Here is a 16,512-nt window from a genome sequence, read left to right as displayed (position 1 = left end):
CTCCACTTTCGCAGCCTTGCTGCCTCTCCTGAGGTCCGACCGAGCTGTGCCGTATTGCTCTCTGTCCCCCGAGTGGAAGGCAGAGTTTCGGGACCTCAAAAGTACTTTGACCTCTGAGGTCTTCCACGGTTATTCACAGTAACATTGTCTGTACAGTGTCTAATATAAGGAAAACAGCATTTGCCCACTTCTGTAGTTCCAGATGATCAAACACTGACCGTGTCGTTGTCTGGAAGCAGTCCTGCAGTTGAAAGAGTGCCTTCTTTGGCCGGGTCTTAGCAGTCCTGGTCATAGGTTTGTTCCTCTTCTGGTACCTGGTGTACGCATGAACAAGAAGCAGGGAGATGTGGTCAGATATGCTTAGGTGGGGGAAAGGAACAGTCTTGTAGGCTCGTTTCAGATTAGAGTAAACCTGGCCCAAGGTATTGTCCCCTTGAGTCGGGCACTATACGTATTGCACAAATCTGGGTGGCACGTTCTTCAAGCAGCCTTTGTTAAAATCCCGAGCCGAAACAAAAGCTCCTATTGGATGGGCCTGCATCTGCTTGTTGATAGCATCATGCAGTAGGGAGAGGACTAAGTTAACATTAGCTTGGAGTGGTATGTAAACAGCTGTTTGAATTACAACAGTGACCTGTCTTGGTCAGTAGCAGGGTCTGCACACTACTCAGATAGCCACCCGGACAGCAGTGCCTGTAGATAATTTTACAGTTCATGCTCCAGTCATCCTAGACCTGTGCTGCTTTTAGCTCCTTAGCTAACACTTCTCTCAATCAGTGGGGATATGTGTTCATCAGGTTCGAGTCCGCCATGTGTAGGGTGGGACTGTATGAGATGACAACTGTTACACTTGTGTAAGACCACAGTGATACTTCAACTTACAAGCACATTGCGTTTCATGACCCAGCTCGTAACTGAAATTACTTGTGGCAGCCTCCCATTGAAATTAATTGAAATCAATTTAGCCATGCTTGACCCTCCCAAACCAGCACAAGTTTACCATGCAACATGCTTTTTAAAATCTTTTAGACAATTAATATTGTTTGAAAATCATCACAAAACCTTGTGCTACAAACAACTACAGTAGTTTTGTGAAATAATGGAATAATATTGTTAAGCATTTACCTACAAGACCAGACTTATCTGGCAACACTGTCGTGTAACAATAGGAACTAGGAAATCACTTCTTTCGGGACTCTATGAAAGCTCTTTCCTATCTGTATTTGAACGACTAGAGCACCCAACAACAGAATAGCAATTCGACATTGTCTGCTGAAACTCTAAACTCACTCTCACTTGTTTAAATGCTACGCTCAAGCTGCTTAACCATCGTGTGAATTAAGCCGCAAAGAACAAATACGGATATGATGTCATATACAACCCAGCTATTCCAACATTAATTACATTGCTTAGCCATTCCTGCAGACTTAAAATATGTATTACTAAGTGTCTGTGTCCAAACCCTGCGACCTATATTTTGTTTGCACTCTTCCGTTTTTCCCTCTTGTATTGGAACTGAGCACTAATCTTAGGGTATCCAATTACACTTTGGATGGAGATAAATGATTTGTCTGTGAGAGTGTGTGCATTTTCAGTGCTGGTTGCTTCTCTCCAGTGCCATTGCTGTAGCCAGTAAGAGGGCCAATCTGAGCCATAGTCATACTGTACAGCTGGTGCTCCAAAGTCACGCACCCACGCGGAGATTCATAGCCTGAGACTTCCCTTAGTTGGAGATAGGGATGGGCACCGGATTAAGGATTTTTTTGGCACCGACCGAATCCCGCTGCCACCAATTCATGTAAAATCCAACGGTGCCATGTTACGGTACATGCGTTGCACGTGACATCACCAGCCACGACTCCAGTTGCAGACTTAGTCGGTGTTCTGTTATCTTCTCCCGATCGATGTCTTCTGCCCAATTCTACTAAGCATGCGCAAAAACACAACTATTTCAAATATTTTCCTCAAACAAGAGGCAGTTGCTTTTTGTTTGAGGAAAATATTTGAAATAGTTGTGATGTTAATCTCTGTTTCCATCATTGTATCTTCTGACCAGTAATCATGTAGACAATTACAGCGTGACAAAGTTCACATTGTATATTAACGGACAGTAGTAAGCATGTAGACATTGTAAGAAAGCTACCAGTTTTTTTCGAGGAAGCAGACAAATTTGACAGAACACCGGCTCTAACTAGGGATGTAGCGATAAACAGTATTAATGATAACCGCAGTAAAACTCCTATGGTTAGTATTACTGTTTTACAAAACCCAAAACCAGTGAAGTTGGCACGTTGCGTAATTCGTAAATAAAAACAAAATACAATGATTTGCAAATCATTTTCAACTTATATTCAATTGAATACACTGCAAAGACAAGATATTTAATGTTCGAACTGAGAAACATAATTTTTTTTTGCAAAAAATCATTTACGGTACTTAGAATTGAATGGCAGCAACACATTGCAGCAACACTCAGCAAACGTTTGGGAACTAAGGAGACCAATTTTTGAAGCTTTTCAGTTGGAATTCCTTTCCATTCTTGCTTGTTGTACAGCTTAAGTTGTTCAACAGTCCGGGGTCTCCGTTGTTGTATTTTACGCTTCATAATGCGCCACACATTTTCAATGGAGACAGGTCTGGACTACAGGCAGGCCAGTCTAGTACCCGCACTCTTTTACTACAAAGCCACGCTGTTGTAACACGTGCAGAATGTGGCTTGGCATTGTCTTGCTGAAATAAGCAGGGGCGTCCATGAAAAAGACGTTGCTTGGATGGCAACATATGTTGCTCCAAAACCTGTATGTACTTTTCAGCATTAATGGTGCCTTCACAGATATGTAAGTTACCCATGCCTTGGGCACTAATACACCCCAATACCATCACAGATGCTGGCTTTTGAACTTTGTGCCTATGACTGGCACAAAGTTCAATGGTTCTTTTCCTAAAGGGTCCAGAGGACATGACATCCATAGTTTCCAAAACCATTTGAAATGTGGAATCGTCAGACCACAGAACACTTTTCCACTTTGCATCAGTCCATCTTAGATGAGCTCGGGCCCAGCGAAGCCGGTGGCGTTTCTGGGTGTTGTTGCTAAATGGCTTTTGCTTTGCATAGTAGAGTTTTAACTTGCACTTACAGATGTAGCGATGAACTGTAGTTACTTACAGTGGTTTTCTGAAGTGTTCCTGAGCCCATGTGGTGATATCCTTTACACACTGATGTCGGTTTTTGATGCAGTACCGCCTGAGGGATTGAAGGTCACGGGCATTCAATGTTGGTTTTCGGCCTTGCCGCTTACGTGCAGTGATTTCCCCCAGATTCTCCGAACCTTTTGATATTATGGACCGTAGATGGTGAAATCCCTACATTCCTTGCAGTAGCTCGTTGAGAAATGTTGTTCTTAAACTATTCGACAATTTGCTCACAAATTTGTTCCCAAGTGGTGACCCTCGCCCCACCCTTTTTTTGAATGACTGAGTATTTCATGGAAGCTGCTTTTATAGCCAATCAGGGCACCCACCTGTTCCCATTTAGTCTGTTCATCTGTGAGATGTTTCAAATAAGTGTTTGATGAGCATTCCTCAACTTTCACTGTCTTTTTTGACACTTGTGCCAGCTTTTTTGAAACATGTTGCAGGCATCAAATTCCAATTGAGTTAATATTTGCAAAAAATAACTAAGTTTACCAGTTCAAACGTTAAGTATCTTGTCTTTGCAGTGTATTCAATTGAATATAGGTTGAAAATAATTTGCAAATCATTGTATTCTGTTTTTATTTAGGATTTACATAACGTGCCAACTGTACTGGTTTTGGGTTTTGTAAATTAAAATGATCAAAAAACCACAGTTGATAACTGCACATTGATAAATTCATGAACTGACTGGTGCGAGCTCGCTAGCCTAAATACTAACATTAAAACAAGAGACATTAGAAATGACATACTGTACCCCAATTTAAACTTTTATAAACATATTGCTGATTGAACAACTAAGACAGTGGTTCTTAACCATGTTGGAGGTACCGAACCCCATCTGTTTCCTATGTGCATTCACCGAACCTTTCTTTAGTGAAAAATAAAATGTTTTTTCAATTCAAGAAAAAGTTATGTTTTTTTTACTGGTGCACAAGAACCGCTGAACTAAGATCTTCCATTGTGCACATAGAACCTACACACTGCCGCCATGGCACAGAATGATCTAGACGGAGGTGGTTTAATGTGGCGTTCAAGGAACACTTAAAAGAGTAGGACAACCAGAGAGTAGACCGCCCACCAGAAAGATTTTATTTTCAAAGCATTTTCATTTAAAATACATCTTAAAGTGCTTAAGTACAAACCAATATTTAAAACAGTAAAATCTTCAAACAGATAAAATACTAAGGCTAAAACACTATCAGCAAAGCATAAGAAACACACAATATGCAAAATAGTGGCTTTTCTAACAGTGTGTCTATTTATTTTTGTTATTTAAAAAAATCTAAGGATTTCAGTGTATGAATAAGTACTTTTTGAGCACATTCAAGAATATTGCAATTATAATAACGGTGCTAATTTTTGATCACAATAACAGTGATATAACATTTTTATATCATCACATCCCTAACACTAACACTTTGCTATCACTGCAACAGCACTGAGAAGGGACTCAGCCAAATTGCTCTAAGTATTATTGCAATTTTCAATGGTAAATTGTAAATGCACGGTGGAAGAGGGATTAGTGCGTCTGCCTCACAATACGAAGGTCCTGAGTTCAATCCCGGGCTCGGGATCTTTCTGTGTGGGGTTTGCATGTTCTCTCCGTGACTGCGTGGGTTCCCTCCGGGTACTCCGGCTTCCTCCCACCACCAAAGACATGCACCTGGGGATAGGTTGGTTGGCAACAATAAATTGGCCCTAGTGTGTGAATGTGAGTGTGAATGTCTGTCTATCTGTGTTGACCCTGCGATGAGGTGGGGACTTGTCCAGGGTGTACCCCACCTTCCGCCCGATTGTAGCTGAGATAGGCTCCAGCACCCCCCGCGACCCCGCAGGGAATAATATTTGTATAGCGTTTTTCTACCGTCAAGGTAATCAAAGCGCTTTGACACTATTTCCACATTCACACATTTACACACACATTCACACACTGATGGCGGGAGCTGCCATGCAAGGCCCTAACCACGACCCATCAGGAGCAAGGGTGAAGTGGACACAACGCTCAAGGACGGATGTGACGAGGCCACTCTCCCAACTGCGCCACGCCGTCCCGTCCCCATGCCAACAAAGTAATTGACTCAGAAATGTAATAATAAAAGACGTTAGAATAACTAGACAGAAGTATCGGCTGTTTTATAAAATTTTCCAATTAAAAGTTTGGTTTTATTATTTGAAAGAATATATATTTATTAACACGCACAAAAGTACCGAAAATTGGTATCGTATCGGTTCATATGGGAACGGTACCCATCCCGGAGCAAAGCCTGGTTGCTCCGCTGCTAAAGTTTCACTTTAGCCCCAGACTTCAAATACCGCCGTGGCATTCTCTTTCCTACGTCATGACTATCACTTTAGGAGAAAAAAAGGCCAAAAGTTTCCCTCGCTACAGTTAAAACAAATGTGCTCGGTGTTTTAGTATTTTGACAGATCTGTTTAGCTAATGCCTTCTCTCTGGATAATCCAGGCTAAACAGATTAGAGGCAGAGCACGGAAATCTGTACACTCCCAAGTGTGAGAGGGGTTGTATTTGCTGCATCGTGTTTTCTTAAAAAAGGTCAACTGATCCCTCAATCCAATTTTAGCTTTACAGCAAAAATCCTGCAATTTTTAGTGGACTTTCACTTTACACCACAATGTTGGGTCCAATCGATTAAAGCAGGTCACTTTAAACCAGTGACCTATGATCTAAAGTTATCAGAGACAAACTATGATGCTAATGTTTAAAAGGCTCAACGGGTGACCAACTGCTCTCAATACCTAGTTCTTTTAAAGTGCCAGAGTGTGAGGTTTATCTTTTGGACCGCTTTGTAACTCCTTTGATCGTGTAATGATTTAACGGTCAAGGACTGAACAGCCAGCTTTAATTTTTACCTGCAGAAGTAACAATTATGCTGCTGATTGTCTAATAATGTTTGGCTGTTTATGGGTTATTGTTCTTTGTTGAAGTGCACCACCAATTTTTTTTTATTCATTGCTTAACCATAACCTACCTGTGCGGTTAAAGACGTTGACTCATTTGGAACAACCACCGAAAGCCTCCACTAACCCTTGATTTAAGTGGGATAGTCTTTCCCTAAAGATTTGTTTGTGTTAAGGTTTGCAGGGGAGGTGACGGCAACAGACACTAGATGGCAGTAATGTTCAATGATTTATTATATATAGTAATATATATAATAAACAACACTAAATATATGAACTAAGGAAATGGAGTGTGGCAAAATCCAAGAGTGTGTATGGTGTACGACTATGTGTAGTATTTAACTGAGGTGTGCGTTACCAAGTGTTGAACGAGAGATGAGGAAGTCCAGGGGAAGAGGGGAATCCGTGTCCAAGCGGGAGGTCGAGATCCAAGGAGCAGTCCGAGAAGCAGGGGAACGACGACGAGAAATGACGAGACACACAGCAACGTCAAAACACGGGAACGGAGGTCTGCAGTAGGATGATATAACAATGAAACACGGAAGGGAAAACAGACAGAGAGAACAATATTGCATCAAGCAGGATGATAGCTTACTATACGCCAACAGATGATTATATTCCGGCGCCGGCATGCCAAGATGTCCAGGCTTATGAAGGCAGCTCCTTCATTCCAGGCAGGTGTGATGATTGCCGGCAAGTGATTGCAGCTGGCGGCAGCTGCAGGGCGGAGACGCGCGCGGCGCGTCCCGAGATGTGCGCCACAGTCGTGGGCGTGTCCCGCGGTGTGAAGCGCAGAGCGCAATGATGAGGGCGCATTCCAATGCACCCTGGCCGTGACAGTATCCCCCTCCTTATGGACAGCTCCCAGATGTCTAGCAGGAATCACGAGAACACAGAGGTCAAAAGTCAAGGGAGGGTGGAGGGGTGAACTGGAGGTGGGTCGCCGTCCCAAGTGTCCCCGAATCCAGCGGGGACGAGTCTGGTGGCGGCGGCGAGTAGAACGCCGCAGCAGCCTGCGAGGTGGACGACCAAGGAACGGCCACCTTCTTGGACGTCCGGAGGGCGGACGCGAGTGGAGCCAGAACCACAGCAGCCTACGGGAAACATATCCATGTTTTGGGCGTTGCTGTTGGCGCAGAAAGTGTCCCTGCCCTGGCCACAGAGGGCGCCGTGTGCGGGCGCCTGTTGGCTGCCTTTGCGGCCGGCCAGCCGGAGGTCGCGGTAGCGACGATGCAGGAGACAAGGGAGCAGGCGGCGCCGTGGAAAGGCCCGCCAAAGACGAGTAGGATGAAGACCTTGGAGCCAGAGTCGAGGAGGACGATGTCATCGGAGCCAGAGTCAAGGAGGACAATGTCGTCGGAGGCGTGGAAGCAGCAGACGTCATCGGAGCCGGAGACGAGGAGGGCAGCTGAGGAGCTGGCCGAGGTGCTGAAGCCAATGCTGCTGGCCGAGGCGCAGAGGTTGGCGGAGCAGAGGTCGGCGGAGCAGAGGTCGGCGCTGCTGGCCGAGGCGCAGAGGTCGAGGCCAGCCTGGGAGCTGGTGGAGATGCGGGGGCCAGCCTGGGAGCTGGTGGAGACGCGGGGGCCAGCTTGGTGACTGGTGCTAGCTCGGAGGCCAGCTTGATGGCTGGTGCTAGCTCGGAGGCTAGCTTGGTGACTGGTGCTAGCTCGGAGGCTAGCTTGGTGACTGGTGCTAGCTCAGAGGCTAGCTTGGTGACTGGTGCTAGCTCGGAGGCTAGCTTGGTGACTGGTGCTAGCTCGGAGGCTAGCCGGGTGACTGGTGCTAGCTCGGAGGCTAGCCGGGTGACTGGTGCTAGCTCGGAGGCTAGCCGGGGGTCTGGTGCTAGCTCGGAGGCTAGCCGGGGGTCTGGTGCTAGCTCGGAGGCTAGCCGGGGGTCTGGTGCTAGCTCGGAGGCTAGCCGGGGGACTGGTGCTAGCTCGGAGGCTAGCCGGGGGACTGGTGGCTGCGGCTGGGAAAAACAGAAGACGGGGGGTATTTGTCTGGCAGGTGGTAGCCTGTCTGGGTTCAGCTGTGCTACCACATCAGAACAGCCACCAGTGCCAAAATGGAAGAGATTAGTACTGGCAGGTGGTAGCCTGTCTGGGTTCAGCTGTGCTACCACATCAGAACAGCCACCAGTGCTAAAATGGAAGAGGCTAGTACTGGCAGGTGGTAGCCTGTCTGGGTTCAGCTGTGCTACCACATCAGAACAGCCACCAGTGCTAAAATGGAAGAGACTAGTACTATCCCCCCCCTCCGAACGCGGATGCCAGACGCTACCAGCTGACTGAGGGACTGTCACTAAGGGTGGGAGGAGGGTGTCCAGGCGACGGGTAAATTCCTTCATCCCCATATTGCAGTTAAACAGTCTCTTGAAGGAGTGTTGAGGGCTAGAAAATTTGTCCAGGGTGGAGGTAAAAGAAAAAGACATCCTGAGAGGGGCAAAAAGAAAAAGAAAAAAAAAAGGGAAGTGAAATTTTTTTTTCCCACTGGGGGCAGGGCTAAAGTCACTGGGGGCGGGGCTAAGGAACTGTGCCGTCAGGTCCCTAATCAATTGGCCGGAATATACTGTTAAGGTTTGCAGGGGAGGTGACGGCAACAGACACTAGATGGCAGTAATGTTCAATGATTTATTATATATAGTAATATATATAATAAACAACACTAAATATATGAACTAAGGAAATGGAGTGTGGCAAAATCCAAGAGTGTGTATGGTGTACGACTATGTGTAGTATTTAACTGAGGTGTGCGTTACCAATTGTTGAACGAGAGATGAGGAAGTCCAGGGGAAGAGGGGAATCCGTGTCCAAGCGGGAGGTCGAGATCCAAGGAGCAGTCCGAGAAGCAGGGGAACGACGACGAGAAATGACGAGACACACAGCAACGTCAAAACACGGGAACGGAGGTCTGCAGTAGGATGATATAACAATGAAACACGGAAGGGAAAACAGACAGAGAGAACAGTATTGCATCAAGCAGGATGATAGCTTAATATACGCCAACAGATGATTATATTCCGGCGCCGGCATGCCAAGATGTCCAGGCTTATGAAGGCAGCTCCTTCATTCCAGGCAGGTGTGATGATTGCCGGCAAGTGATTGCAGCTGGCGGCAGCTGCAGGGCGGAGACGTGCGCGGCGCGTCCCGGGATGTGCGCCACAGTCGTGGGCGTGTCCCGCGGTGTGAAGCGCAGAGCGCAATGATGAGGGCGCATTCCAATGCACCCTGGCCGTGACAGTTTGTCTTTCTCACCCTAGGACTGAGCAGTGTCACCGTAGTTCCAATGCATCCTTGAAAAAAAACCGGGAAAAAACCTGTTTGTCTATGATTTTGAATTGCCTTACATAGTAGGTGTGTAGTCAAGATGTTTACCATGCAGTAGCTGGTCCCAAAAGTGCTGCTTTAGACGACATCAATACGTAACCGTTTTTGTCGACGTAAACAGTGTTTCCCATATAACTGTAATCTATAGATGGCGTGGGGCTGGTATCAAGATGACATCATCTATTTTGCATATTTGGCTATAAGGCATTGTATTTATATATTTAATGAGAACTATTTGTGCTCTATTTTTCCCCTTTTTGCTGGGATTTGTTTGTTATTTCTTCAATGCAACACTGGCCCATAAAAAACGAACTACCATCCGCAAATGGCTGCTGGTTCCCACTTTGGACACCACTAGCTTATTGTATTACTGAATGTTGAAATTTTGTTTGGCAGATAGGTTAACAGTTCTTCAAATTAGAGATAAAAAAACTCACAACTTTACGTTGTTTTTAATAGTCTTCACAATTAAGTTTCTGTAAAACTAAGCACACAAAGGAGAGTACATTAATATAGAGGTTTCCACTTATGCTGCTATCTTATAGAATGTCATATTGACAGGAAATTAGCATCGCAATCGTTTTAAACATGTACATATTTTTAACAAATGAGATTTCAATGTAGCAAAATGTACATAAAAACAGTAGTGCAATTTTACTTACAGGCACATAGTCACCAAACTCTGAAAACAAGTATTAACTGCTAACTTTGAAGTCCTTGGCCAGTCCGTTGCTCTGCACTAAATGGTAAATGGGTTATACTTGTATAGCGCTTTTCTACCTTCAAGGTACTCAAAGCGCTTTGACACTATTTTCACATTCACCCATTCACACACACATTCACACACTGATGGCGGGAGCTGCCATGCAAGGCCCTAAGCACGACCCATCAGGTGCAAGGGTGAAGTGTCTTGCTCAAGGACACAACGGAAGTGACTAGGTTGGGGATCGAACCAGGAACCCTCAGGTTGCTGGCACGGCCACTCTCCCAACCGCGCCACTATGTACTGACTAGCCAAGAAAGCCTGTTGTGTCAAACCTTAAAACTGTAATTTTAAAACAAATAATGTAGGCCTAGTTAATGTTATGTGGAACATGATTGTCAGGACTGGACCGCACATATATCACCTGGAAGGCGAATTTTGACCTTCATTTATGGCCAATTTATGGAAGAAATTTTTTTTAAATAAAAAATTCAAAAATATTTATTTGTGACACTACAAATAAATTATTGTGTGGGAAACAGGGGCAATTTCTTTAAAAAATGAGTGAGTTTATGCGGACATGTGTTGTGTTGTAGTATTGTCAACTTGATCTTTATCACTAAGCTGTGTGAAACAAAGACAGCATTATACATACTGTCTAGTTAAAACATGCACACAGTGACTTCCTGTTCCATGTAAACTAAGCTTAAAAATAAAAGCATGGCGTTTTAGGTATATGTTCACCTATTCTTCTTATGTCTCTGCCAAAGTCACAAATTAATGTGCTAGCAATTGGAAGTTTTGGTTCTGCTTTTATTCATGTTGACGTGATTCAGCTAGTTCGATGGGCGTCGAGGTTTAATTGGTTCCACTGTGTTGTAGTTTTTGTTCACGTACCTATGTTGGTTGGAAAACAGATGAAAACAGATGATTTTAGTCACATTACTAAAGGGTAAACAAAACCTAGTTAACCACAGCTAATAAAATTAAATCATTCACTTGGTGATAAGTCAGATGGTATTATTTAGGAAAACAAATGCTAAACTGGTAAGGTTATGCTAAAGTGTGTTTCTGCATTGTTCCACTCTTCTACTAGTCCGGCCTTTACCACCTGCATGCACCTCCTCCTGTCTGGGTGGCATCAGGAGCCTGAGATGAGGTGACTGGTGCAGCTGTGCCTGGCAGGCGTGGAGGCGGGTTGGGATCTGTGTCAGCATGCTTCAAATCCCACTGTGCTGGACAGATAGCTGACCTGCTTTAAATGCTGCCTGCACAAGCAAACTACATCATACCACCATTGTTCATATCCAGTTTTGTCAAGTTCACATATTTTTATTTAAATGAAATACAGGTTCAAGGTGACTTTCCTAAATATCCATATTTATGATTTTTATTCATCAAAAAGCATAAAGCCTACTCTTGACATGTGTCGCTTAGGCTGCTGTAGTGTTACCCGCATCCCCAGCATTGCCTGTAGTGGTCTGAAGGGACATGTTGGTGATGTCATGGCTTCTTCATAGGGCAGGGCTAACTCGTACAAAATAACCAGAGACCAAAGTCAGCTGTAGAGGATGTCGGTTGTCAGTAATCTACAAAATAAGACTAATAGTGAAGGTAGAAGTACATCCCCTCTGCCTTAGCTTTCTGGAAATGTGGGCCCCAAAACACTTTATTCAACCTATAGTTAAATATTCCTGTCATAGGGCATATGTCATGGGACTCACACTTAGTTGCTGTTGCAGGTTAATCCATTCTTCTTCTTCCCGATTCTCATCGACTCATAAAAAGAGTACCCAGCATGCCTTGGGGTGTGTAGATAGGCGTGCATGTATTTTCATGCACAAGCATTTATGTTGATGCAGTAGATAAAGTTGCACCATGTGTTCTGTTAACTTTCTGTTGTTATTGTTTGCACCATAAGTGAGTCGGTGTTTTGTTACTTCTTGTGCCCTTATGTGGATTAATTAAGCCGACCAGATTTATTTGTTTTAAATGTTTTTGTGGCGTGCTTCTATGAATACATTGATGCATGGGAAAGACTGGTACTGCATTAATTTAAATAATGCTTTAATTCATGTTTTTTAGAAGCTGGCTGCAGAATGTCAGAGCGCCGGTTACAGCGGCACATTGATTCCTTACAAGTGTGACCTGTCCAACGAGGAGGAGATCCTCTCCATGTTCTCGGCCATCAAGACACTCCTCAAGGGTGTGGACGTGTGCATCAACAACGCAGGACTAGCCCATAACGAACCCCTGCTCAGCGGGAAAACAGCAGGCTGGAGGAATATGATCGATGTAGGTGGTCCACACCATACATGCACATTAACACACTGATGTACATGTTAGGACTGTGCTATTGGACTGGCAGCCTGCGGGCCAAATCCTGCTGGGAAAGACACCATACCGGCCCCCGAATGCAGTTCAAAACAAACATTTTTGCAACAAATTCCTAAAAACACAAGTGTGCTCCTGTTGTATATAAAAACTTGGACCACTGTTCCCACATTAGCAGATCTTTGCATTTACATTTTAACTGTGATAGTAAACAGAATACTGGAGTCCAAACTTGTGTTATACATAACTGAGGCGTTCCTCACGGCACCCCTTTCAGTCCGCTCCTTTTTTTCATACTGTGATTTATGTAACAAAGATGTTGATGTAGCTTTTTTAACTGAGATACAGTTATTAGTCATTTGTTCAACTTCTTTAGTTATACCTCACTAGTAGTGTTCCCCAAGGTTCTGTTTTAGATCCTATTTTTTTCATCATTTGGGCTATTTAACTGGTAGCCTGCAAGTTCAGTTTAAAAAAAGATTCTTAAAATCACGAGAGTGTCATCATAGGGTTGATCTTTGACTAACTTTTTTGCAGAAGCTCCTTAAAAACAGCATAGCGCTCGTGTAACTTGGACTAAATAAATAGACCAAAATCAAACATCTACTTTATAGGACGCTGATTCTCCGGAATATACAAAATAAAACCAATAATAAGGGGAGAAGTATGGTCCCCAAGTCCTTTCTGAAAATGCGACCCCAAAACAATCTAGTTGACTAGCCCTGTGCTAGGACATGTAGAAGGAAAAGTGTAAGGACTTTTGGAATAAGATTCTTGTTTACATAATGTTGAAGTTAGGTTGAGCACAACAGCAGAAGCATTAAACAGTAAAACAAATCTAAAGTATATAAATGCTTGTGTAGTTTGAAGCATGAATAGAGTAGATATATTCGCGTATACTCACAGAGAACGCTCCATTGGCTCTAAGGAGAAGTCCTGGAACAGCAGGGGTCCGCGAATGAAAGCTGGCACTATTTATCTTGTTAGACCCAAACAGTCTAATTCAGTGAGCTCTTGACCACTAAAGACATTTGCTCTGAAAGTCTCCAGAGTTTGGCATTCATAACGCTCGTCCATCTGTTGTCATGGCAGCCCAAATGAACGTGTTCTGCTCGTGTATTTTTAGCCTGTGTTTAATCTGCATGCTGACCTGATTTGGTCACCTCCCCCAACCTTTTAATGTTTTGATGCACAAATTAACCTTCTGTCCATCAGCGTCTCTGCAGGAGCAGGACAAGCTGGACAGGAAGAGCAAGTTCTTATGGTCCAACATGGAGAACCACTGACATCATCAGAACATAACGTGTTTACAGTGCACAGTAAATCCTAGACTAGATCTGACCAATCTACGTCTATGAGCATGAACTGATGATGCCTACTTGGATAAGAGGTCGAAACGTCCTCTAAGACAAACCAAACAGTCCAGTTGCGATCGATTGAATACAATGACCTGGAAGATCGAGAACATCCATAGACTGTAAATCCCAAACATTAGCACTCTAGTTCATCCTAAAGATGGTTGGAGGGGTTCAGGTCATGGCTGCAAGTTCTTCTACAGGGGTGTCAAACTAATTTTAGCTTAGGGGATGAATGAAGGAAAATCTATTCCCGCGTGGGCCAGATGGGTAAAATCATTGTATAATAACTTAAAAATACAACTGTCACAACTTCAGATTGTTTTCTGTGTTTTACTTTGGCCCAAAATAGAACAAAAATCACAAATAATCCTCTGGACGAAACACAAATTAGTTGAAAATTCTGCATAAAAAATGGTGCAGTTTCAAAAACATCATGAAGAACACAATGAACTTAGACTTAATCTCAGTGTATCTACAAAGCAATTAAACTTTAGGTCACAGCCCATCAAGGATTGAACAAAAAACAAAATAAATCATAAATAAAAACTCTTATATTTATCAACTACCTCATTTTTCATTTCCACATATTAATCATGTGCTAACACAACAAACCATACAAACTAAGGTAGAAACTATTCAAGAGGGTTGAGTTACTCCCTGCCTTCAAGGCATCACTGTGTATAGATAGAAAAATAAAAGCTGTACAATGTGTGAACAATTTCAACAAACTAAAAATAAAAACTTCAAAGATGGACATTATTGCCGTAAATCACACTGATCACTTTCTTTAAATTTGCACAGAAGACAATAATCTTCACAGAACTATGTCAATGTGCAGTGTCTCATGAAGCATTTTAAGTGGGGTTCCCAATTGTTTGTTTTACTCCTCTTTGTTTTACGTTGGGTCAAGGGGAGGAGTCGCAGCCCCGCTTTACTGTGTACCTCTTGCTTGGTATATTTGCTGCCCCTGTATAAACTATTTGCTTGCCTAACAGAATTTATATTGCGACATCAAGTGGACACATTTAGGAACACCAGTTTTTTTAATATAAAAATGCAAATCAATTTTATACTTAGAAAACTCATCTCCCAGACCGGATTCAACATGTTCACGGGCCGCATGTTTGACATCCCTGTTCTACACCAAACTCATCCAAACGTGACTCAGATGAAAATCGTACAGTTTTTAAGTATTCCCCAAACTGTTCCCTCAAAGTCAGTCAGTCTCATAGTGGTAAACATTTAAGATTTAGAGATCATTCAGTGGTCTAGCCCAATTCCTGATTGATTCGTCATTGATCAAGATGTGTGTCCCACAAATCATCACAATTCTTAACAAAGCATTTTTGTCGCATTTATTTTTACACATTGACATGGATGAATTTATGAATACTTGCACAAAACTAAATTAGGTTCTTTGCACAGGTGAATGTTCTAGCCTTGTCTATCTGCACCCGGGAGGCTTACAAATCGATGAAGGAGAGAAATGTGGATGACGGGCACATCATCAATATTAACAGGTGAGCTGGACAAACTGTACAGTATCATATTCAAGAACAGTGTACATTGCAATAATTCAGATAGTAAAAGTGCCCCAATATACTGTTTTTACGACAATTTAAAATAAGTCTCAATAATATAGTGGTACATTTTTCACAAAGATATGGCTTGGTTTTAATACGATAATTAAACACACTTTGATGAGAGTGTGCTGTTTTTACTGAGTAGGACTGTACAATAACCATAGAGCCAAATAAAGTGCAATAGTAGTCCTATTAAAGTCCACAAGAGCCTTAGAGTCAGTATTACCTGTTTCACTGAAGGCACCACACTGTCACGGTAAGTTTAGCCAAGTAATCAGTGTGGCACTTGGCTGTCCTCTGTAGTTTTATAGAAAGCCTGGTCTTGCACTGACACCTTGATGGCAGAGGTTGAATTGGCTCGCACTTGTGGTCCCTGTGGTCCTTGTGGCTTGTATTCCCCTCTGATGTAAAGGGAGGATGAGCGATCAGGTAGTTGGCCAGAAAACGTAAGACTGTGTGTGAGCACATAAGGCTGTGGCATCACAACAGTGTGACATGTTGTACCGTAAAGCTGTCTTGCACATGTGTGTGATTGCATCAGTTGATGTCAACAAAGTGGTATCAGCACACAGCCGTTGTACGTGCGTTCTTGTATGTAACATGAGTACCAGCACTTTAAAAAAATAAGGTGAGAAACATTATTTAATTATAAAAATAAGTCATAGCAAAGTACAGAGGTGCCATTTGTTGGGCTCTCCTTCCATTTATTCATTTGATTCATGAGTTATATCTGTTTAGCATTGTTTCTGCAATTATTCACTATAAAACAGTGTTGTATTAAACTTTTGGGTGTCTGGAACACATTAATGGGATTTGCATGGCATAGTCTGTAACTCTGCACTTGTGTAAAATGATAAATGCCACATGTTAGATAAAACAACTAGGAGTGCACAATAAATATTGGACAAATAATTATCGTGCCGATATGAGAATTTATGACATCCTACCGATAATTGAATAAAAAAACAAAACAAATTCCAAAGTGGTGAGATTACCCTTACTGTACTTTAGGTGGGTTACGGTGAGCAAATCAATCGGTTCTTCTTATTATGTATGCAAACGAGCGCTGGGATCATTTGTAAATAAGGATTTAA

At 43.0% G+C, this 16,512-nt stretch overlaps 2 protein-coding genes across 2 annotated transcripts in view; one reads left to right on the top strand and one right to left on the bottom strand.

The window, feature by feature from the left end:
• dhrs11a (dehydrogenase/reductase 11a) overlaps nt 1-16,512 on the top strand; it is a 78,860-nt gene that overhangs the window by 38,381 nt on the left and 23,967 nt on the right. Inside the window, exons 2-3 of the mRNA XM_061961936.2 lie at nt 12,229-12,438; nt 15,261-15,355. Coding sequence (XP_061817920.1) covers nt 12,229-12,438; nt 15,261-15,355 — 305 coding nt within the window. The remainder of the gene's footprint in view (nt 1-12,228; nt 12,439-15,260; nt 15,356-16,512) is intronic.
• Nucleotides 6,309-11,360, bottom strand: LOC133607241 (uncharacterized). Its single transcript, XM_061961725.2, has 3 exons — nt 11,252-11,360; nt 6,710-7,878; nt 6,309-6,624 (listed from the first exon to the last, which is right to left on the bottom strand). The coding sequence occupies exons 1-3, from the start codon at nt 11,358-11,360 to the stop codon at nt 6,604-6,606; spliced, it is 1,299 nt and encodes a 432-aa protein (XP_061817709.2). The 3' UTR covers nt 6,309-6,603.

Source organism: Nerophis lumbriciformis, linkage group LG09 (assembly GCF_033978685.3).
Source record: "Nerophis lumbriciformis linkage group LG09, RoL_Nlum_v2.1, whole genome shotgun sequence".
In the NCBI taxonomy this organism is placed as follows: domain Eukaryota; kingdom Metazoa; phylum Chordata; class Actinopteri; order Syngnathiformes; family Syngnathidae; genus Nerophis; species Nerophis lumbriciformis.
Note: the sequence above shows the minus strand (reverse complement) of the source record. Positions and strands in the feature narration are given on the sequence as shown.

Coding starts and splice junctions, on each gene's coding strand:
- LOC133607241 (XM_061961725.2), bottom strand. CDS start 11,360: ATGCTGACACAGATCCCAACCCGCCTCCACGCCTGCCAGGCACAGCTG. Junction 7,879..11,251: donor GGAGGAGGTGCATGCAGGTG/GTAAAGGCCGGA, acceptor TCACCCGGCTAG/CCTCCGAGCTAGCACCAGTC. Junction 6,625..6,709: donor TAATCATCTGTTGGCGTATA/GTAAGCTATCAT, acceptor ATCCTACTGCAG/ACCTCCGTTCCCGTGTTTTG.